This window comes from Schistocerca nitens, chromosome 8 (assembly GCF_023898315.1).
Source record: "Schistocerca nitens isolate TAMUIC-IGC-003100 chromosome 8, iqSchNite1.1, whole genome shotgun sequence".
Classification (NCBI taxonomy): Eukaryota; Metazoa; Arthropoda; class Insecta; order Orthoptera; family Acrididae; genus Schistocerca; species Schistocerca nitens.
This window is the reverse complement of record NC_064621.1, coordinates 311519147-311544159: the sequence shown is the minus strand read 5'-3', so window position 1 is coordinate 311544159 and position 25013 is coordinate 311519147. Positions and strand designations below refer to the sequence as shown.

Below are 25013 nucleotides of genomic sequence, written 5' to 3'. Positions count from 1 at the left end.
GTGCCACAAACTCCTCTTCTCCCCAATTCTATTCAATATCTCCTCATTAGTTATGTGATCTACCCACCTAATCAAAAATGGCTCTGAGCACTATGGGACTTAACATCTATGGTCATCAGTCCCCTAGACTTAGAACTACTTAAACCTAAGGACATCACACACATCCATGCCCGAGGCAGGATTCGAACCTGCGACCGTAGTGGTCGCGCGGTTCCGGACTGACGCGACTAGAACCGCTCGACCACCGCGGCCGGCTACCCACCTAATCTTCAGCATTCTTCTGTAGCACCACATTTCGAAAGCTTCTATTCCCTTCTTGTCCAAACTATTTATCGTCCATGTTTCACTTCCATACATGCATACACTCCAAACAAATACTTTCAGAAACGACTTGCTGACATTATATATGACGGTAGTATCTGTTCCCGAAAGAACACATACCGTGGATGACCATGCAGCTTTGCTAGAAATGAAATGATAATTAAATAGACCGAATGAGATTTTCACTCTGCAGCGGAGTGTGCACTGATATGAAACTTCCTGGCAGATTAAAACTGTGTGCCCGACCGAGACTCGAACTCGGGACCTTTGCCTTCCGCGGGCAAGTGCTCTACCAACTGAGCTACCGAAGCACGACTCACGCCCGGTACCCACAGCTTTACTTCTGCCAGTACCTCGTCTCCTACCTTCCAAACTTTACAGAAGTTCTCCTGCGAAACTTGCAGAACTAGCACTCCTGAAAGAAAGGATATTGCGGAGACATGGCTTAGCCACAGCCTAGGGGATGTTTCCAGAATGAGATTTTCACTCTGCAGCGGAGTGTGCGCTGATATGAAACTTCCTGGCAGATTAAAACTGTGTGCCCGACTGAGACTCGAACTCGGGACCTTTGCCTTACGCGGGCAAGTGCTCTACCAACTGAGCTACCGAAGCACGACTCACGCCCGGTACCCACAGCTTTACTTCTGCCAGTACCTCATCTCCTACCTAAGGTCCCGAGTTCGAGTCTCGGTCGGGCACACAGTTTTAATCTGCCAGGAAGTTTCATATCAGCGCACACTCCGCTGCAGAGTGAAAATCTCATTCTGGAAACATCCCCTAGGCTGTGGCTAAGCCATGTCTCCGCAATATCCTTTCTTTCAGGAGTGCTAGTTCTGCAAGTTTCGCAGGAGAACTTCTGTAAAGTTTGGAAGGTAGGAGACGAGGTACTGGCAGAAGTAAAGCTGTGGGTACCGGGCGTGAGTCGTGCTTCGGTAGCTCAGTTGGTAGAGCACTTGCCCGCGTAAGGCAAAGGTCCCGAGTTCGAGTCTCGGTCGGGCACACAGTTTTAATCTGCCAGGAAGTTTAATTAAATAGACACACTAGCTGCAAACAGGCGTTGATATACTTCACTGGGGACATGTTGAAAATGTGTTTGAGTCCCGGTTGGGGCACACATTTTCAACATGTCCCCAGTGAAGTATATCGACGCCTGTTTGCAGCTAGGGTGTCTATTTAATTATCATTTGACTTCCTGACACTTAAATCTATACTCGATGTTAATAAATTTCTCTTCTTCAGAAACGCTTTCCTTGCCATTGCCAGTCTACATTTTATACCCTCTCTACTTCGACCATCATCAGTTATTTTGCTCTCCAAATAGCGAAACTCCTTTACTACTTTAAGTGTCTCATTTCCTAATCTGATTCCCTCAGCGTCACCCGACTTAATTTGACTACATTCCATTATCCTCGTTTTGCTTTTGTTGATGTTCATCTTATATCCTCCTTTCAAGAGACTGTCCATTCCGTTCAGCTGCTCTTCCAAGTCCTTTGCTATCTCTGACAGAATTACAATGTCATCGGCGAACCTCGTTTTTATTTATTCTCCATGGACTTTAATACCTACTCCGAATTTTTCTGTTGTTTCCTTCACTGTTTGCTCAATATACAGATTGAATAACATCGGGGACAGGCTACATCCCTGTCTCACTCCCTTCCCAACAGCTGCTTCCCTTTCATGCCCCTCGACTCGTATAACTGCCATCTGGTTTCTGTACAAATTGAAAATAGCCTTTCGCTCCCTGTATTTTACCCCTGCCACCATTAGAATTTGAAAGAGAGCATTCCAGTCAACATTGTCAAAAGCTTTCTCTAACTCTACAAATGCCATAAATATAGGTTTGCCTTTCCATAATCAATTTTCTAAGATAAGTCTTAGGGTCAGTATTGCCTCACGTGTTCCAACATTTCTGTGGAATCCCAACTGATCTTCGCCGAGGTCGGCTTCTACCAGTTTTTCCATTCGTCTGTAAAGAATTCGCGTTAGTATTTTGCAGCTGTGACTTATTAAACTGATACTTCGGTAATTTTCACATCTGTCAACGCCTACTTTCTTTGGGATTGGAATTATTGTATTCTTCTAGAACTCTGAGGGTATTTCGCCTGTCTCATACATCTTGCTCACCAGATGGTAGAGTTTTGTCAGGACTGGCTCTCCCAAGGCCGTCAGTAGTTGCAATGGAATGTTGTCTACTCCCGGGGCCTTGTTTCGACTCAGGTCTTTCAGTGCTCTGTCAAACTCTTCACGCAGTATCGTATCTCCCATTTCATCTTCATCTACATCCTCTTCCATTTCCATAATACTGTCCTCAAGTACATCGACCTTGTGTAGACCCTCTATATACTCCTTCCACTTTTCTGCTTTCTCTTCTTTGCTTAGAACTGGGTTTCAATCTGAGCTCTTGATATTCATACAAGTGGCTCTCTTTTCTCCAAGGGTCTCTTTAATTTTCCTGTAGGCAGTATCTATCTTACCCCTAGTGAGATAAGCCTCTATGTCCTTACGTTTGTCCTCTAGCCATCCCTGCTTAGCCATTTTGCACTTCCTGTCGATCTCATTTTTTAGACGTTTGTATTCCATTTTGCCTGCTTCATTTACTGCAATTTTATATTTTCTCCTTTCATCAATTAATTTCAATATTTCATCTGTTACCCTAGGATTTCTACTAGCCCTCGTCTTTTTACCTACTTGATCCTCTGCTGCCTTCACTACTTCATCCCTCAGAGCTACCCATTCTTCTTCTACTGTATTTCTTTCCCCCATTCCTGTCAATTGTTCCCTTATGCTCTCTCTGAAACTCTGTACAACCTCTGGTTTAGTCAGTTTATCCAGGTCCCATCTCCTTAAATTCCCACCTTTTTGCAGTTTCTTCAGTTTTAATCTACAGTTCATAACCAATAGATTGTGGTCAGAGTCCACATCTGCCCCAGGAAATGTCCTACAATTTAAAACCTAGTTCCTAAATCTCTGTCTTACCATTATATAATCTATCTGAAACCTGTCAGTATCTCCAGGCTTCTTCCATGTATACAACCTTCTTTTATGATTCTTGAACCAAGTGTTAGCTATGATTAAGTTATGCTCTGTGCCAAATTCTACCAGACGGCTCCCTCTTTCATTCCTCTCCCCCAATCCATATTCACCAACTCTGTTTCCTTCTTTCCATTTTCCTACTCTCGAATTCCAGTCACCCATGACTATTAAATTTTCGTCTCCCTTCACTACCTGAATAATTTCTTTTATCTCATCATACATTTCATCGATTTCTTCATCAGGTGCAGAGCTAGTTGGCATATAAACTTGTACTACTGTGGTAGGCATGGGCTTCATGTCTATCTTGGCCACAATAATGCGTTCACTATGCTGTTGGTAGTAGCTAACCCGCACTCCTATTTTTTTTATTCATTATTAAACCTACTCCTGCATTACCCCTATTTGATTTTGTATTTATAACCCTGTATTCACATGACCAGAAGTCTTGTTCCTCCTGCCACCGATCTTCACTAATTCTTACTATATCTAGCTTTAACCTATCCATTTCCCTTTTAAATTTTCGAACCTACCTGCCCGATTAGGGGATCTGAAATTCCACGCTCCGATCCGTAGAACGCCAGTTTTCTTTCTCCTGATAACGATGTCCTCCTGAGTAGTCCCCGCCCGGAGATCCGAATGGGGGACTATTTTACCTCCAGAATATTTTACCCAAGAGGACGCCATCATCATTTAACCATACAGTAAAGCTGCATGCCCTTGGGAAGAATTACGGCTGTAGTTTCCCCTTGCTTTCAGCCATTCGCAGTACCAGCACAGCAAGGCCGTTTTGGTAAGTGTTGCAAGGCCAGATCAGTCACTCATCCAGACTGTTGCCCTTGCAACTACTGAAAAGGCTGCTACCCCTCTTCAGGAACCACACGTTTGTCTGGCCTCTCAACAGATACCCCTCCGTTGTGGTTGCACCTACGGTACGGCCATCTGTATCGCTGAGGCACGCAAGCCTCCCCACCAACGGCAAGGTCCATGATTCATGGGGGTAATAGCTTAAACTACAGTAGCTTAAACTAAAGTATGTTAAACCATTAGCTATTGGCTTTTTTTCCTTTACTTAAACTATTTCTTTCTTTTAAATTAATGAGGTTGCAGTTGCATGTATTGTGTGTGACTTTGGGAGGGAAATGTTATAAATGCGTGAGCAGTATTATTTTCAAAGTGACTTTGCATACTTAATGTTTGATATGGTCGTGTGCGTAAATTGCGATGGAGTACACAATGAAAAATCAGCTATTAAGTTATTTTGAAGGAAATAACCGCTTTTATGATACACAGCATGGCTTTCGGAAGGGCAAGTACTTGACCTAGTTACAAATGTAAGTCAGGGTTTTGAAGAAAAAGTGTGTTCAGTAAAAGGAGCATACTCAGGTAAAATAAAGTTAAACACCATGTACCACAGTGATCCATAATTAGTAGTCATAGTAGTAGCTTTATTCATCCACAGATCTCTTTTTAGAAGGATATAGGACTTGTCAAAGTATTTACAAATTTAGATCAATTTAAAATAAGCTAATTCGTATACACATATATTTACAGATTTCTAGTTAGAGACAATCATTAGATTCACTCCTGGTATACAATACATTTTTTAACAAGTAACTTATTATACAATGTAATGCCACATTGTTCACTCATATCTCACTATCAGTCACTGCACACTATACAAACATTGTTTCGTAACACTACACACACACACACACACACACACACACATACCACACACACACACACACACACACACACACACACACACACACACACCGGTAATCTCTGGGTCATTTTTGTACCACAACTTTCCATTTACTATCCTGAAATACTGAGTCAGTATCCCTCCATAATGAGTGAGACGTTGAGCTCAGAAAGAGGAAGAGGTGTTAGTATTGTGCCATGCATAGTTTGGGGGTAAGTGTTTCTAGAAAGGAAAAAAAAAGGAAAATGCATTAAATGAAGGTGTTATGTGGAATGTTGGATATTTTATAATCATTATTATTATTTTTATTTGTTTAACTTTTTTATCAAACCCCTACTCTGTTTTAGCTAAGTAATCCTTCACTGTATAAAATGTATTGCATAACAGGTAGTTTTTAGCTGTCGTTTTAAATAAGTGTGTTTTTGCAATTTCTTTAATTTCTTTTGGTAATTTATTGTACAGTTTTATTTCTTGTTAGAAAATGATGTTTTGAGTTTTATGTTTATTTTTTTTTTTTTTTTTTTGGTATATGAAAGTTGAGTCTATCTCTTGTTGCATGGTCATGGACAGAGCTGTTTGTGCAGTAATTAGCAAAGTTATTTTTGATGTGTGCAACTGACTGGTAAATGTATTCACATGGAGCGGTTAAAAATCCCCAGTGTTATGAACAGAACTTTACAATAAACTCGACTAGTATTTTTGGTTATTAATCTTATGGCTCTTTTCTGGAGTTTGAAAACTGTGTTCATTTTTTGTGCATTTGTTCCCCAAAAGAGAATGCCATAGCTAATATTTGAGTGTACATATGAATAATATGTAACCAAAAGACACTGCATATTACACACTGATGATGGGATTCTAAGGGCATAACATGCCAATGACATTCTGTTTGCAGGTAACTTTGTGTGTTCACACCACTTCAACTGTGAATCAATATTCATTCCTAGAAATTTTTTTGTTACCCAATCTATAGAGGTGGCATCTACACTCCTGGAAATTGAAATAAGAACACCGTGAATTCATTGTCCCAGGAAGAGGAAACTTTATTGACACATTCCTGGGGTCAGATACATCACATGATCACACTGACAGAACCACAGGCATATGGACACAGGCAACAGAGCATGCACAATGTCGGCACTAGTACAGTGTATATCTACCTTTCGCAGCAATGCAGGCTGCTATTCTCCCATGGAGACGATCGTAGAGATGCCGGATGTAGTCCTGTGGAACGGCTTGCCATGCCATTTCCACCTGGCGCCTCAGTTGGACCAGCGTTCGTGCTGGACGTGCAGACCGCGTGAGACGACGCTTCATCCAGTCCCAAACATGCTCAATGGGGGACAGATCCGGAGATCTTGCTGGCCAGGGTAGTTGACTTACACCTTCTAGAGCACGTTGGGTGGCACGGGATACATGCGGACGTGCATTGTCCTGTTGGAACAGCAAGTTCCCTTGCCGGTCTAGGAATGGTAGAACGATGGGTTCGATGACGGTTTGGATGTACCGTGCACTATTCAGTGTCCCCTCGACGATCACCAGTGGTGTACGGCCAGTGTAGGAGATCGCTCCCCACACCATGATGCCGGGTGTTGGCCCTGTGTGCCTCGGTCGTATGCAGTCCTGATTGTGGCGCTCACCTGCACGGCGCCAAACACGCATACGACCATCATTGGCACCAAGGCAGAAGCGACTCTCATCGCTGAAGACGACACGTCTCCATTCGTCCCTCCATTCACGCCTGTCGCGACACCACTGGAGGCGGGCTGCACGATGTTGGGGCGTGAGCGGAAGACGGCCTAACGGTGTGCGGGACCGTAGCCCAGCTTCATGGAGACGGTTGCGAATGGTCCTCGCCGATACCCCAGGAGCAACAGTGTCCCTAATTTGCTGGGAAGTGGCGGTGCGGTCCCCTACGGCACTGCGTAGGATCCTACGGTCTTGGCGTGCATCCGTGCGTCGCTGCGGTCCGGTCCGAGGTCGACGGGCACGTGCACCTTCCGCCGACCACTGGCGACAACATTGATGTACTGTGGAGACCTCACGCCCCACGTGTTGAGCAATTCGGCGGTACGTCCACCCGGCCTCCCGCATGCCCACTATACGCCCTCCCTCAAAGTCCGTCAACTGCACATACGGTTCACGTCCACGCTGTCGCGGCATGCTACTAGTGTTAAAGACTGCGATGGAGCTCCGTATGCCACGGCAAACTGGCTGACACTGACGGCGGCGGTGCACAAATGCTGCGCATCTAGCGCCATTCGACGGCCAACACCGAGGTTCCTGGTGTGTCCGCTGTGCCGTGCGTGTGATCATTGCTTGTACAGCCCTCTCGCAGTGTCCGGAGCAAGTATGGTGGGTCTTACACACCGGTGTCAATGTGTTCTTTTTTCCATTTCCAGGAGTGTACATTTAATTTAACATGGTCATTTTTCCTCTTCAAACTGAAATTCATGGCATTAGTTTTCTTTATGTTCAGTGTCACTTGATTACTTATTGACCATTCATAAACTTCCTTGAGAGTTTCATTTGCTTTCTTGGCAAGGAGTTCTCTTGTTTTCTCAGTGACTATAACATTGCTGTCATCAGCGAAGAGGATTTCTTCACCATGAGTAACACTATTGGGAAAGTAATTGATGTATATCAGGAACAGTATTGGTCCTAATATGCTATATCGAAACCAGTCATTCGCTACCCTTCTTATTCCTAATGCTTCTAATTTATTTAATATAAACTTGTGGTCGACTGTATCAAGCGAATTAGAAATATCCAAAAATATGCCTGTAACGCACTTATCTTTATCAAGAGCACCAAGTACAGCTTTTGTGAATTCTACTATGGCTGACTCTGTATTTTTTTCACTTCGGAAACCAAGAGTGATTCGCTTAAATGATTTTACTTATTCGGGTACTTCATTAATCTGTCTTTCATAATTGCTTCTATTATTTTTGAGAATGCTGACAGCAGGGAAATGGGTCGGTAATTTTCTATGTCTTCTGCATTACCTTTCTTAAGCAAAGGTACAACTCCTGCCTGTTTTAACTGCTCTGGAAATGTCCCTGATGTGAAGGATTTATTTATTATATTTGTAAGCGGCCTTGTATAATCCCTATACATTGTTTCAGTACACATTGGTACTTCACCTAAGCCTACTGACTTTTTTTTATTTTTTGAATTGTTTTACTGACTTCATTCTCTGTGGTTGGAAGTAACATCATTGTATTTAATGCAACATTATTTACAGCTGTTATATTTGTTATGGGGAATTTTTGCTGTAACTTCTCTGAAATACTTGAAAAATGCTCATTTACATAGTTTACTAAGTGTTGTGGATCATTTATTACCTTATCTCCCTCCATCAGCAGTATGTTACTCTGCATTTGTTTGCTCCTTCCATTTCCTTTTTTATAACATCACAGACTGCTTTGCTTTTATTCTCTGCATTGCATATTTTTTTCTCATTAAATGACTTTTTTGCAGCAATCAACACTTTCCTATAGATCTTTTTGCATCCATGATAGAAATTTAAGAATTCTGGATCATTGCGACACTTTTTAATGGAACTGTTGTATTTAAGTGTTTGGGAGGACTTCTTAATACCTCCTGTTATCCATTAGTTTTTGTGTGGTGTTGATACAGACATGCATACTTTGTGAAATGTCTTTTCCAAATTCAATTTAAATACTGTGGAGTTTTTAGAGAATTTCTTATTCACTTTAGTATGCTTATGAACTTCATCTCAGCTTTGATTTGCTAGTTCTTTTGAAAAATCTTTTATTTTGTTTTCTGATAGATGTCTTTTGTATGCTTATAGTTTAAGGAATTCGATTCCTGTTTTTACTGTTGTTACTTGACAGAGTCGGTCTGATAGTTGGACATCTTTTACAGCTACATCATATTTTTCTGCTGCTGGATTCATTTATGATTTTAGTGTAGATGTTAATGTACCCACACAGAATTCTGCTGACCTTTGTACTTGAGACTTTATCTAGAACTTCTGTTAATTTATTGAAATAAGTGTCCACACTATCACTGGCAGATCTATACGAACACAAAATGATTAATTTCTTGGTGATATCAGGCCTTGTTAATTCAATAGGTGATATTTCAAAGTGTTTGTCTCCACTTACAGTACTGAGGTCCTGTCTTAATTTGAACTGTGTTGCTTTACTGATATAAATGCATGATCCTCCACCCCTTGAAGTAGTTCTGCAGTAAGATTTTGCCTTTTCATACAATATGTTGGATTTCTATGTCTCTACACCAGTGCTCAGTAATACAAACTACTGTGCAGTTCAAAGATAGGAGCTCAACTTCTAAGAGTTGTATTTTATTTATTATTGATTGCAAGTTTTGATGGAGGATTGTTAAGTCTGTGAAATGCCCCATGGTACTCTTTCCAATGGTTTGTTTTTCTTTGTGGCATCTGGTATATGATATATTGGAGGTGTTAAAATCTGTCTTGTGACATTTACTTTCATGAATCAGCTGTACCAATTTTCCCTTCCCAGTCATCTTTAGGTGTAGGCAATGTCTAGTGAAACCCCATCTGTTGATAGTCCTGATGGGCACCAGAGAAACATGAGTAAAGTTACCTGTCCTCAGAGCTATCCCTAACCCCATATTGATACGCCTCACAGCTCCATCAAGCTGTGCTCGATGATGACGCCGCAATAGCTCAACAAAGTGTATGTTGGTGCCATGAGTCAGGGAAGCTTCTTGTCCAGGTCACACCATATGTCATATGTCCCATCCCTGTCCAAACTGTTTCCCACCTCACCGACTGCCACTACATGGTCTTCTTTTGTAAAGTCCTTACATAAAGACCCTAGGTCTTCTATCACCTGACTTAGCCCTTCATTTGGCTTGAAGATACTTGTGGTCTGGTACCCTACCCCTAAACTTTTCTGTAGCTGAAGGCAGGTAGATTAGAAAATTTAATAAGGGAAATAGATAGATTAAAGTTAGATATAGTGGGAATTAGCGAAGTTCGGTGGCAGGAGGAGCAAGACTTTTGGTCAGGTGAATACAGGGTTATAAATACAAAATCAAATAGGGGTAGTGCAGCAGTAGATTTAATAATGAATAAAAAATTGGAGTGTGAGTAAGCTACTACAAAAAGCGTAATGCAGGTTTAATAATGAATAAAAAATAGGAGTTCGGGTAAGCCACTACTAACAACATAGTGAACGCATTATTGTGGCCAAGATAGACATGAAGCCCACGCCTACCACAGTAGTATAAGTCTATATGCCAACTAGCTCTGCAGATGACGAAGAAGTTGAAGAAATGTATGATGAGATAAAAGAAATTATTCAGGTAGTGAAGGGAGACGAAAATTTAATAGTCATGGGTGACAGGAATTCGATAGTAGGAAAAGGGAGAGAAGGAAACGTAGTAGGTGAATATGGATTGGGGGGAAGAAATGAAAGAGGAAGCCACCTGGTAGAATTTGGCACAAAGCATAACTTAATCATAGCTAACACTTGGTTCAAGAATCATAAAAGAAGGTTGTATACATGGAAGAAGCCTGGAGATACTGACAGGTTTCAGATAGATTATATAATGGTAAGACAGAGATTTAGGAACCAGGTTTTAAATTGTAGGACATTTCCTGGGGCAGATGTGGACTCTGACCACAATCTATTGGTTATGAACTGTAGATTAAAACTGAAGAAACTGCAAAAAGGTGGGAATTTAAGGAGATGGGACCTGGATAAACTGACTAAACCAGAGGTTGTACAGAGTTTCAGAGAGAGCATAAGGGAACAATTGACGGGAATGGAGGAAAGAAATACAGTAGAAGAAGAATGGGTAGCTTTGAGGGATGAAATGGTGAAGGCACCAGAGGATAAAGTATGTAAAAAGACGAGGGCTAGTAGAAATCCTTGGGTAACAGATGAAATATTGAATTTAATTGATGAAAGGAGAAAATATAAAAATGCAGTAATGAAGCAGGCGCAAAAAGGAATACAAACGTCTCAAAAATGAGATCAACAGGAAGTGCAAAATGGCTAAGCAGGGATGGCTAGAGGACAAACGTAAGGATGTAGAGGCTTATCTCACTAGGAGTAAGATTGATACTGCCTACAGGAAAATTAAAGGGATCTTTGGAGAAAAGAGAACCACTTGTATGAATACCAAGAGCTCAGATGGAAACCCAGTTCTAAGCAAAGAAGGGAAAGCAGAAAGGTGGAAGGAATATATAGAGGGTCGACACAAGGGCGATGTACTTGAGGACAATATTATGGAAATGGAAGAGGATGTAGATGAAGATGAAATGAGAGATATGATACTGCATGAAGAGTTTGACAGAGCACTGAAAGACCTGAGTCGAAACAAGGCCCCAGGAGTAGACAACATTCCATTGGAACTACTGACGACCTTGGGAGAGCCAGTCTCGACAAAACTCTACCATCTGGTGAACAAAATGTATGAGACAGGCGAAATTCCCTCAGACTTCAGGAAGAATATAATAATTCCAATCCCAAAGAAAGCAGGTGTTGACAGATGTGAAAATTACCGAACTATCAATTTAATAAGTCACAGCTGCAAAATAATAACGCGAATTCTTTACAGAAGAATGGAAAAACTTATAGAAGCCGACCTCGGGGAAGATCAGTTTGGATTCCGTAGAAATATGGGAACACGTGAGGCAATACTGACCCTACGACTTATCTTAGAAGCTCTCTTTCAAATTCTGAAGGTGGCAGGGGTAAAATACAGGGAGCGAATGGCTATTTACAATTTGTACAGAAACCAGATGGCAGTTATAAGAGTCGAGGGATATGAAAGGGAAGCAGTGGTTGGGAAGGGAGTGAGACAGGGTTGTAGCCTCTCCCCGATGTTATTCAATCTGTATATTGAGCAAGCAGTAAAGGAAACAAAAGAAAAATTTGGAGTAGGTATTAAAAGCCATGGAGAAGACAGCAAAGGACTTGGAAGAGCAGTTGAACGGAATATACAGTGTCTTGAAGGGAGGATATAAGATGAACATCAACAAAAGCAAAACGAGGATAATGGAATGTAGTCAAATTAAGTCAGGTGATGCTGAGGGAATTAGATTAGGAAATGAGACACGTAAAGTAGTAAAGGAGTTTTGCTATTTGGGGAGCAAAATAACTGATGATGGTCGAAGTAGAGAGGGTATAAAATGTAGACTGGCAATGGCACGGAAAGCGTTTCTGAAGAAGAGAAATTTGTTAACATCGAGTATAGATTTTAAGTGTCAGGAAGTCGTTTCTGAAAGTATTTGTATGGAGTGTAGCCATGTATGGAAGTGAAACATGGATGATAAACAGTTTGGACAAGAAGAGAATAGAAGCTTTCGAAATGTGGTGCAACAGAAGAATGCTGAAGATTAGGTGGGTAGATCACATAACTAATGAGGAGGTACTGAATAGGATTGGGAAGAAGAGGAGTACGTGGTAAAACTTGACTAGAAGAAGGGATCGGTTGGTGGGACACGTTCTGAGGCATCAAGGGATCACCAATTTAGTATTGGAGGGCAGTGTGGTGGGTAAAAATCGTAGAGGGAGATCAAGAGATTAATATACTAAGCTGATTCAGAAGGATGTGGGCTGCAGTATGTACTGGGAGATGAAGAAGCTTGCACAGGAAAGAGTAGCATGGAGAGCTGCATCAAACCAGTCTCAGGACTGAAGACCACAACAACAACAACATCATTATTTTAACTATTTCTACTACTAATAGCTAATTTTTTGCTTTAATGTTTTGTGTATGATGTACAACAATTTTATGTCAAAATCTATGGTTTTGAATGGCTGGTAGGACATTTCTACATTTAAAAGTTGGCGACCCTGCTCTGGTGTATAAAATCCACCAGCATAATGTCGTTATTTTATACAGGTGCTAAGTAAATGAATTGCTGTGCATCTATAGGATCTCAAATATCCTACCCTGTTGAATTTGGTAACCTGCTCGATTCTGTTACTGTAAACTAGGATATATAAACAAACTGGACATTGCATTCAGATGTATTTAAGGATATTGTGTACTTATATTTCTTTAGAATTTTCTGAATTTACGTAGCCAAAAATCCGAAGTGTGCAGAACCTCAGAATCGTCTTATTGTTCTATTTCTATCAAATTAAATAGGGGATGCTGAGAAAATAAGTTTAGGAAAGGAGACACCAAAAGTATTTGACGAGTTTCGCTATTTTGGCATCAAAATAACTGATGATGGCCGAATTACAGAAGATATAAAACGCGCTGGCGATAACATGGAAAGGATTTCTAAACTGAGGAATTCGTTATTGACGAACATAAATTTAAATGTTAGAAATACTTCTTTGAAGACACTGTATTTGTCTCGAGTGTAGCCCTGCACGGAAGTGAAACGTAGACGATAAGCAGTTCAGACAAGAAGAGTATAGGAGCTTTTGAAATGTGGTGCTACAGAAAGGAACGCTGAAGATTAGATGGACAGACCTAGTACAGTAACTAATGAGAAGGTACTTATTCGAATTCGGGACAAAAGAAATTTATGGTACAATTTGACTACTAGAAGGGATCAGTTGCTGACACGTTGTGAGGCATCAAGCAATCGTCAGTTTGGTAAAAGGGGAACGTGAGGGGGTAAAAATTGTTTAGGGAGACGAAAGGATGAATACAGTAAGCAGGTGCAAACGTGTAGGTTGCAGTAGTTATGCAGAAATGTAGAAATTAGCATAGGATAGACTAGCATGGAAAGCTGCATCAAATCCGATCTCAGCAACAACAACGTTCACGTATTGTATAGAAGTAATATAAAACATTTTAAAAACATTTAGTTACTGCCGGATAGAGGAATCGCAGTTCATCCATTGCTGCCACGCGCCTCGCCCGACCTTGAATCGCCGCTTGCTACAATCTGTAACTGCAAGGTCACCGTAATACATAACAGTACGTCTTTATCAAGAAAATATTAATGGATAACGTTCTTATCCCAAAAAGTTACGCAATTTGGTACTCTACAAGTCAAACATACCGTGTATCTGCAATCCTGATACTGACGAGCAACTGTTAAATTCGCGTCGGACTTGGCGTTAAGAGGAGTGTGTCTTCTGTGCAAGACGAAACCGTTATCAAGTAGTGTCTCGTCTGCGCAAGGCGAATCTCTTACCATGTCAGGTACGTACGGGTACCGTATTTGTTTCTGTAATAATAATAATAATAATAATAATAACAGCAGTATGCGGGGTGTAGTACATACATCGCAAATGACTTGCCCATGGGAATTATTTCGTAACACAGACAGAACTGTAGCATATTACTTTACTCCTGACTGTATTGTAGTGTGGGTAGGAAATCGCGTATCTGTTAGAAATCACATTGACTGATAAGTCACAGATATCACAATAACTTTACAGACTCTAACTGCGATTTCAGTGACAATTAGCAGTCGCAAGTAGCATTTCACATTCAACGTCGTGAGCCATCTGTTGGCCGAATTTCGTACTGCTTTCTGCGATTTCAGTGACAAGTGGCGGCTAGATGTCGCAAGTAGCAACTAAAAGCGCAGGTAACAGTGCCATCTTTTGACCAAAGTTCGTCCTACGTTCCTTCCCGGTTATTCGCTATTGAGTCCAACTGCGATTTTCGTGACAAGTCACAACTAAGAGTCGCAAGTAGCAACTAAAAAGCGCTGTTAACATCGCCATCTGTTGGCCAAAGTTCGTACTATGCTTTTTCTCTGCGATTCGCTGTTTAGTCCAACTGCGATTTCTGTGACAAATGGCAACTAGAAGTCGCAAGTAGCAATTAAAAAGCGCAGTTAACATTCTTTGCCGAGTGTCATCTGTTGACCGACTTTCGCACTTCGTTATAAGAACCTTGTGCCTCACAAGATCGATGTACTGTGTCTGCATATTATATGAAGGAATGCAGATTCAGCACCAGTTATGGTTGGTGAAACACAGCTGTGACTCTGAATGTATTATATCAATAAGAAACAACATTGCCTTTTTCTCCAGAAAATATTATTTAGAGACAAGTAACCTAAAATATGTGATTGATTCTGCTTCCAATATGACAGTTGTGGTTAATACTCCACATGCCTACAGGACTTTGCATTGTTGACACAGCAGAACTCAGACATCTGTATAAGTGTAATGAAATGAAGACATAGTATTGAGTCATATGAATACCTCACTTTTGTTCCAACACAGTTCAAGACTCTGGAGAAAAATTTTACACCTGCTGTTCTTCATGGCAACTATACACACAAGAACTTTTTGCCGACACTACAACAACCTACATAAGTAAGCTTTTCCTGAGTTACCTTCAAGTACTGCACTTAAACTGTTCCTGATTTAACTGGAAGATCTGTGCTTCCCACTTTCATATTAACAGCCTAAAAATGCATACTCTAGACCTCAGGCTATGTTATAGGTCAGTGTCACATCAAGATTTTGGGGAAAAAGTGGTGGGCGGGGGAGGGAGGGGGGGTGGCATGTCACTCTCCAACGAGTCTTTACCAATAATTAAATGGCCTAAAATGTACCGGTTTAGGACAGCTGAACATGTGGAAAATGAGATTTTCATTATTCACTCACTGTATTTAACATTTATCATTCCTTTAAAATCGCATAACAACTTCAGTTAAACGCAGTTCAATCACTCATTCTGCACACTTATTTCATAATTATGGTACCATGGGAAACGGTAATACGGATAACTGTATACAAATTGTTCCCATAAATGTTTATACATACATATATTTCAGCACGAAGAAAGATACACGTGTACACTGTACAAGGTACAAAGGCTGACTGGAACATTAACATGGCGGCTCGTCAGAGCAGTTAGAGTTCAAAGATCATGCTTTACATGGTTGATGTGACCTATTGACGGCACACAGCTCCCCCCCCCCCCCCCCCCCCAGTACAGATTGCAGGCTCTGAGGCCTGAACGGAGGTCGTCTGGGCGTCGGAGTTGGAGTGAGTAGTGCGAAGCGGCAGGTGCAGGTGCATGACTGGAAGCTCCATCTCAGTCAGGGCGTCATGCGAAAGCGCGGTGATGAGCTGCAGGTCCATATCATAATCAGACAGTCAGCGAGGGTGGATGATGTGTCGGCCGGCCCGGGAGTAGAGGTGTGGGGAGGAGTGCAGTGTGTGGGCGTGCCTGCCCATATTGCAGATCAAGTCGCCTGATGAGATGAATGCACAAACTCCTGATGGATCGCACTCTCGGGGTAGGGACAGGCTATGCACTATCTTGACATCTAGTTCCTCAGTGAGTGTCGAGTCTGCAGTGTCTGTACGGAGCACGAGCACACGGTCATCGAAAGCGACAATCACGCCGTCGACGCACTTAGGAGGAACATTGCAGTGCAAGTTGAAAGTCGGGGAGTAAGTCTTTCCAGTAGATGAAACGTCATCAAAACCTGCGCATGGGGTTGATGATGACATGCTCGGGAAACCAGCGAACTACGGTGACGAATCATCAAAAAGAGAAGACCCTACCATGGGATGGACTAACTCATCATCGGGCTCTTCAATAGAAAATTCATCCATTCGAATGGTCCCACTGGGACAGCGGAGGGGCGTCGGAGTCCATGAAAGCAGGCTTCAGCCTGTGTAGCGAAACGGCCTGCTGGCGTTCTTTAACCATAATGTTGAATGTCGTCTTGCCCCTCCGGACTACTTCAAATGGGCCGAAGTATGGGGGTTGCAGGGCTTGTCTAACAGAATCGCCCCTGAGCATAACGTGGAAGCATTTGTTGAGTGCAGTTGGCACATATGTGTCCGGCAGGGAATGACTAAAAGGCGAGTGTAACCATGCATGTCTAAAGTGGGCGCTCATTCTACTAATAGTCTGGGTAGGTGGGGAAATCCTTGGGTGCTTGAGGCAAGATAAGTTCCTCAGGTAGAACCGGGTTCTCACCAAAAACGAATTCAGAGATGGTGCCCTGTAAGTCAGGTTTAAAGGTCGAATGGAGACCGAGTAACACCCAAGGAAGCGCCTCAGAACAGAGACAGTCATGGCACCTGAGTGTTGTGGTGCCATCGTTACACTAAACCATTGCTTTGCGGGTGGTAGGCTGTTGTATGAACTTTTTAATACCGCAAAGGTTACATAGAATCGTGAAAAGTGCAGACTCGAACTGTTGACCCTGGTCAGTGGTGATGGTGGACGGGCAACCAAACCTAGTGATCCTTAATGAGACGAATCCCTTGACCACGGTTTCTGCTGTGATGTTGGGTAAAGAAACAGCTTCCACCCAACGAGACATGCAGTTGATTGTGGAGAAGATATATCTGTGGCCCTCTGATGGTGCCATAAGGCCGATAAGGTCGATATGTCATGAAGAAAATGTCCTTGTGGAATGTCAAACTTCCCAAGGGGGGGAGAGGTGTGGCATCTGATTTTGTTGCATTGGCAGGAAATGCAGCTGCGTGCCCAGGTTTGACAGCCCTGCTTAACATTTTTCCAAACAATACGCTCGGTGATGAGGCGTGTGGTGGCGTGGACGCCTGGGTGGCCGAGGTTATGCATGGTGTCGAAGGCTTGTTGGCGTAATGTGGGAGGGAGCAATGGCCGCTAATTGCCGGTAGAAGAGTCACACCACACTTCGTCCATAATGCCAGGGATCTTAGCTTTGGTAAACACAAGCAATGTCTGAGGGTCTGTGAGGAGAGCTTGAGATTCCTCATCAGAGGCCTGGAGAGCGACGAGGTAGGATAAATAGATGATGCATGAGACAGTATTGATCCACGAAAAGAAATCAGCAGGGAAGTTTCCCATGCCTTTGATGTAGCATACGTCCATAGTAAATTGAGAGACCAGGTCGAAGTGGTGGAAACGCCGATGGGGTGGGTCCTTGGGAGGGTTTGCAGAAGGCGTCCGCCAGTGGTTTGTGGTCAGTAAGGATGAAGAAGGAACGGCTCTCGATGTCAGGGCGAAAGTGTTTGATGGCTTCATAGACCACCAGAAGTTCTCTATCAAAAGCAGAAATTTCTTCTGTGCTGTAGACAGTTTTTAGAGAAGAAATGAAGGGATGAAACCATGTCACCTTAGCGTTGCTGTAATACTGCCCTGACCGCGATGTCGCTGGTTCCTTAGTCATGAAATACTCGGCAGACGGATTGGGGTGCGCGAGTACGATGGAATGAGCTAACGCTGTCTTTAGAGTCCTGAAGGCCTCTAGCATAGGTTCAGTCCAATGGAATAGCTTAAGGCCCAAAGTCTGTTTGCCAGACAGCGAGTTCATCAGCGGGGCCTGCACGGCAGTGGCAGAGGATAGATGTCAGCGGTAGTAATTTATAGTACCCAGGAAACGTCAGAGTTCTTTGTAGATAGCCATGGGTGGCAATGACACGATAGCCTGCATGTTGGATTTTGGAGGCTGTATTCCGTCTGCAGAGACAGTGTAACCCAAAAATGTCAGAGATGACTGGAACAATTGGAATTTATCTTTGTTGACCTTGACACCGATAAGAGTTCAAGATCTGGAGGACATGGGATAAATGATCTTCGTGGTCCTCAGTCGACTTGCTGGAAATGAGGATGTCATCCAGGTATACTAACCAGAGCTCGAACTGTTGTAAGATTGAGCCAATGAAACGTTGCCACACTTGTGCCACATTCTTTAAGCCGAATGGCATGAAGTTGTACTGGAACAAACCGAGTGGCGTGATGATAGCAGTCGTTGGAGTGTCTTCCGGCACTACGGGAATCTGGTTATAGGCACGTTTACAGTCAATTGCACTGAAGATTGTGGCACCCAATATCATATGGATGAAATAGTTTATGTTCAGCACTGAGTAATAATGGTACGAGCTTTTAAGCGTCTGTAATCACCACACATTCGAAAAGAACCATTGTGTCTGGTGACGAGGTGAACTGGTGATGACCAATTGTTGTCCGATGGCTGTAGAATGCCTGCCTCCAGGTGTTCGTTAATTTGGTGCCGGGCCATGCGCAATGTAATGGTGCTGAGGTGTCTAACCTTTTGCCAAATAGGAGAGCCAGCAGTGGTAGTTATCTTGTGTGTCATTCTGTCAGTGACGGAAGAGACTGAGAACTGCACATGAGGCTGAGTAATGTCCTGACGTTAAGTTTTGCGACGAGTGAGGCGTGATGAGGTGTAGCCATTAGCACGAGTGGGAAAAAGCAGCATGAGAGTCACATGCCTTTTATTTGAGCGCAGCGTGCACTTGTTTGGAGAGGTCAGCTGCGCGCGCAGCACACAGTGGATCCGGGCGCACAGTGACTGTCTGTTGTTAGCGTTGCCTTGAGTAACTAGCACGGGCGAGAGAGGCATTGGCGTCGCTCGGGAAACTGCGATGGCCGCTGAATCATGTGGTTCATGCGTGAGAGAGGGGGAATGTTTACCAACACGCGGGGTGGCTGCCTGTATGGTGGGCGTGTTTGCATCGTGCACGTGACTGGAAGCACTGTTTGAAACACATGGCACTGCACATAGTGGGCGTATAGCATGTGCAGAGATCACTGAACGCGAATCATCACACGCAATGAATGTTTTTGAACTAACCTGATGAGTGTCTGTGCTGGTGTCTGCTGATTAAGGTCGATCAGGTGAAGGAATTGTGGATTGCAGTTGCAGCAGCAAGGTATGAGCCACAGTGAGCTCGTCGAACGTGTGAGCAATGCGTTGTTTCAACACGTCGTTTTGCCAATGGAGTTGTGTCACTGCGTCATACTCTGACAGTAGATTAGTGATGCAGGTCACAATTTTGTCCACAAGAGTGGACCACTTACAGACCAAATCACATGTCGCGACCAAACCGGAACGATGAGCATAAGTGCCTGAGCACGGTATCTAAGTGTCAGAAGGGTGGTGTAGCACTGAACCTTGGACTATGTTCAGGGAGAGTTTGTAATGGGACAGGAAATCCATACCAAGAATAGGTTCATCAATGTCAGTGATGTAAAATGTCCATGGGAAATGTAGAGAAGAAGATAGATGTGCATAGAAGTGACTTCGTCGGTGAAAAAAAGGGAGGAGCCAATGATGTAGGTATGATGGATATGTCAGCACCTGTGTCGACTAGGAAAACAAGAAGCGACGAAATGTCGGTCACATATGAACGACCGCTCAGCCGAACTCGGCATCTTTTAGATCCTGCAATCGGCGTTTGGGTGCTGGCAAGGTAATCTGCACTTCTTGGCCTCATCCCCAAAAATCTTGTGGTACCAACAGTATGTATGAGCTGGATGTGGCGGTGGCGGTGATTGTGACAGCGGAAGAGGTTTGTCCTTGTTGATGTATTCCGGAATGTAAACTGGGAGGTATGGTGTGTATCTGCTTCTTGAGTGCTCGGAAAGAGGAGAGAGCAAACGAGTACTACCCGGTGGTGTAGATGGCACAGAGGCAGAATGAGCTCTGTCTCTGCCCACAGACAGCCAGTAAATAGGTGGGATAGTGCCAACCGGCGGTGAGAGGTGTCATGGTTGTTTTTGTCACAGTAGTGCATACAGCTGATCTGCAATGTGAAGGCGAGAGCCGATAGACTTGAAGGAGTACGGTGTATCTGCAGGTCGGTAGGTAACTTGGCTGACCATACCACGCACAGGGTAACGTCTGGCATCGTGTGTTAACTCACAAGAAGCTGAAGGCGGCGCCACAGTTGTGACGGTGTGCATTCATCCAGGTGTTCCTCATACAGGATCTTGATTATTAATTCCTGTGGTGAGCAGGAGGGTCGGTCCAATATTGTCTTCTTGGCGAACTCATATTTTGGCGGCGGCGGTGGCGAAGGGAGGAGGTCACAAATTAAATGGTCATGGAGGTGTGTGACAAGACATAGAAATTTAGAGTTGTCGTCAGTCACCTGATGTAACTCGAGAAGGTGCTCTACAAGCGTGAACCATGAAATGGGGTTGTCCTCGTATAAAGGAGGTAGCTTCTGCAGACGGCCAGGGGGGGGGGGGCGGGGGGGGGGCGGGGGGGGGGCTTCCGCGTATCTTGGAAGGTCTGCTGTCTCATAGTAGGACAGGCTGTCCTGTAACCCGGCACTAATGGCGTGGTGGTGTTACTAGTAAACACGCCCCAAACAACAGCTGGTTTCAATGTTCCTGATGAGTCACGTAAACACAATGGGGCAGGCACAGTTGGTACCGTGGGAATGAATGGATGAGTGGTGCGTGAGGTAGGCCTGTAAACTGGACCGGAAGTTAAAGGCACAGTACTTAAATTGTCCACCTCAGAAATGACGTAGAAGGCCGGTGCGGCAGGCGCAGATGATACTGTGGGAGGAACGAGCAGCTGTATGGTCGGAATTGAGACCCCTCGTGAGTGAGAGGGGAGGTAGTGGGGGATGGTTTGGTACTTGGTGTGGCAACAGCGAGAGTTTTCTGTGCACATCGGAAACGCACTCCATGTGGTAGGACCATAAATCACTGGTGACACCTGCTGGCGGTCACATTGTTATGGTACAATGTTCCTGGATGGCGAAGTGCCATCTGGTGTGCTCGAACCCACGTAGTCTAGAAATTGGGCGACAGATCTGGTGGATGAACCTGACGAACTTGATGTATAAAAACTCCGTTATTAAATTGTGAGGAAGGCAAAACTGGCATAACATGATAGCAGTTGACCACGTGTGCGTTTTGCACAAATGGCAGCATTGCACACGGCACCACTGTATACGACATTGCGACGCGTAGAGGATCAAAGCACATGTGCGAATTTGGGTCCCTTTCAACACTAAGCGATCGATCGTTACACGATTCTGGAAATAGTCCACTTCACCTTCCACATGTTGGCGTGCACAGTCCGGCAACACAAAACCTGAGTGCATTGTTTGAGGTAACAGCCTAACACTCGGCCATTGTAGAGCTGCAAAGTTTGAGGTTAACTTCGTTGGAGATCGTGAATCACTGTCCGTTAGTGGTGAAACAACCGTTTGCAGGGGATTGGAGTGGCCTGGTAGTAGTGGCTGAGCCTCCAGATCCTTGTATAAAATGTTGGGTGAGGCAACCATGGCGCCGAACGTAAAACCTGTTGATTCCACACAGCCAGAGCAGAACTCATGGAAGACATAGAAAATTCGGGGTCACCAAAATCGGAAATGGGAATATGGATAACTGTATATGCAACAAACTGTTCTCATAAATGTTTATACATACATATTTTTCAGCACAAAGGAAGGTACACGTGTACACTGTGCAAGGTTCAAATGCTGACTGGAACATTAACATGGCGGCTCGTCAGAGCAGTTAGAGTTCAAAGATCATGCTTCACGTGGTCGATGTGAGCTATCGACGCCACAGTCTTTTAAACTGCAAATCCCCTAAGAGCTGTCTTGAATCTTCACAATTCTGTCTCAGGAGCCTTGATGTGGAAAGACAAGTACAGCAACCAGTAATCAGAGACGGAACTGCATCTGCAAAATCATAGGGATTATTAAACATTTTTGCTGCCACTACTTACAAGCAATGTAACTGATAGAGTAGTTTTACTAATATTTGCTGTAATGAAAGCCACTCTATGGGAGATGTTTCACATTTGCAAGAACGATCTCATTTAAGTAATTAAGTTCATCGAAACACTTAGAAACTAACATCTTGTCTGATGAAAATAGTCTAAAGACGCAGTGGCAATTTCTCCAGATCTGTTGACAATGATATTTAGAATTATTGCTTTACTGAGTGACTGAAATGTAATTCGGGTACCTGTGAAGATAACAATGCGTTAAAATTCGTTATGGTACTGTATGGCTATTTACATATAATTACGCTATTAATATTTACACAATCGTTTCTTTAATACAAAAGTAAAGCCAACTGAAGAAAAAATGTAAAACGTATTTACTAATGATAGTTTTGTTGAGATTCGAATTTCTGTGTGAGCAAGTGTAATTTTTTCATACGGTGACAAGTCACAGAAATCGCAGAAGTAGCATAAATCACAGAAGTAGCAGAAATAGCAGTGGTAGAGTGCAGAAGGATACAGACCTGGATTCCTTAACTGCGATTCTTAACTTTGACAAATCTCAGTTAAGAATAACATAGACTGAAAAGTAGCATTCACAGAAATCACTGATATCTGAAAATCGCAGCTTAGCCCATTACTACTGTAATGTTATCATGTTATATTAACACTTTTAATATCCCTTTCTGTGTTTACTCGTACCGGAACTGAGATGCGTAGTGGGTCAAGTTCACAATTGAAACCATTAGTGTCCACAGCCTGTTTATTTTATGTATATTGAATGATGAATGAAGCTACCGTAACATTATTTATTATACACTGTGCGTCCCTTGGCAAGTGTTATACTGTACCTACTATACCAGCCTACACTATACTATAGTGATCTCGGATAAAAACCAACAGATGAGCATCAAGGATTTAAAAAAAAAAAAAAAAGAAAACTATAAACCAATTTTTTTTTGCCGACCATCTCTGTGGGTATGGGATTAGTTGACTTGGCCTACATACGATAAATAAAATTACTAATTGCATATAGTTGCTTACAACTGAAGCAGAAGTCTGGAGTTCGATTCCGGGTGAACAACTTACGGTTTTACTGAAGTTAAAAGCCCTGCGACAGAGTCCACTCAACCTCGTGAGGCCAGATGAGGCGCTACTTCTATAAGTAGGCAATTACCACGCACCCACCAAATTGACGCGAAGTTTTCACCATGCTGGGAGGCACGCTATACTTGTTTCTTAAGGCAAAATGGGGCAATGGTGGCAGCAAGACACTCAACACTGTGTTGTGTTCGAGGAAAGCAGATGGGGCATCTTACCAGATGATGTTACAGTAATGAATATTGTTCGTCGACGAAATATTGTTTAAGAAATGATAGATTTGCGAAATGCTAAGTTATAAATGTACTTATGCAGCCTTGTAAGATGGAAGAAGGAAAGTCATACTTCAACTATGGGTCAAGTAGTGAAGGTTAAGCCACAGACGGTGAATCAAGCGATATAAACCAATAAAAAGTTCCAGAAGGGGCCACAAATTGGGTAACTTCTGTCTGGAATTCCACAATACCTTCGGTTCTTTCAAGACAGTTGACAATTGTGCCAGGCAATGCAAGTGAAACACACAATTTTACTAACGGTACACTCAAAAAATTAAATGCCAGAAAACAATAACAGTTGGATCATTGCTAAATAAGAGAGAAATAAAACTGTGCGATGAATGAAATTTACACCCAGACCATAGACCTGGTAAGTGCTCAACAATTGATAAAACACTGCTAAACTCTACACGCATTGCATTTATTACAGCAAACACTGTTTTACATAAAGCAAAAAATTAAAATCTTGTACGTGGTGGATAGGACCATCCAAGAGCAATCTTTGTTATTAGTCTATATGTATAGGGTGTCCAGACTAAAAGATGTAGTATGATGTAAGTAGTGAGAAAAGGAAAAGGAAAGAAAATTAGGGTTTAACAACCGATTGATACCGAGGTCAATAGAGATAGATCACAACCTTGGATTGGACGAAGAGTGGGGGAGGCAATGGACCATGTCATTTTGAGAGGAATCAGACCAACATTTGACTTAATGATTTGAAATCACTTTGAGATAGAACTACTGTAAAATGAACTCGACAGTTTGTCAATTGTTGAAAAGTGACTCCATGTGTAAAGTTACAGGGAATTCATACATGTAATAGCTGCAGGAGGCATCAGCATATTGCCAACCATAAAGCTCAGTCAGGCCCGCTTTGCACTCAAGAGTCTTTTTAAAGTTAGTAGGCCTTAAAGGTAGTATGTCTAAATGAACATACGTTGAAAACTGAAAATATCAGTCTCTTCAATAAGTTTACAGACTACAAACTGGCGATGAGTGTAGAGCTAGTGGATATCGAGCCTCTTGCATACTAGTTAATTCCTCCATAGACTCTGAAATAAGAGTCAATTTATGCCGTTTAAATTTCAAAGTTGCAGTATAGCACTCAAAGAGTATCAAAAGTTAATCATCAGTATATGTCACACCCCTGGGTACCGAATAAACACTGTATTCCAAGATA

At 42.8% G+C, this 25013-nt stretch overlaps 1 protein-coding gene and 2 non-coding genes across 3 annotated transcripts in view; 2 read left to right on the top strand and 1 right to left on the bottom strand.

Moving 5' to 3' along the window:
• Nucleotides 1-558: 558 nt before the first annotated feature.
• On the bottom strand, nt 559-633 carry Trnap-cgg (transfer RNA proline (anticodon CGG)). The gene has a single exon. It is a non-coding gene; the product is annotated as a tRNA-Pro (tRNA).
• Nucleotides 634-1246: 613 nt separating this feature from the next.
• Trnat-cgu (transfer RNA threonine (anticodon CGU)) lies at nt 1247-1321 on the top strand. The gene has a single exon. It is a non-coding gene; the product is annotated as a tRNA-Thr (tRNA).
• Nucleotides 1322-14055: 12734 nt separating this feature from the next.
• The window catches only part of LOC126199336 (D-threo-3-hydroxyaspartate dehydratase-like), a 180214-nt gene continuing 169256 nt past the window's right edge, over nt 14056-25013 (top strand). The window contains exon 1 of the mRNA XM_049936189.1: nt 14056-14191. Within this exon, the coding sequence (XP_049792146.1) occupies nt 14185-14191 (7 nt within the window). The 5' untranslated portion in view covers nt 14056-14184. The remainder of the gene's footprint in view (nt 14192-25013) is intronic.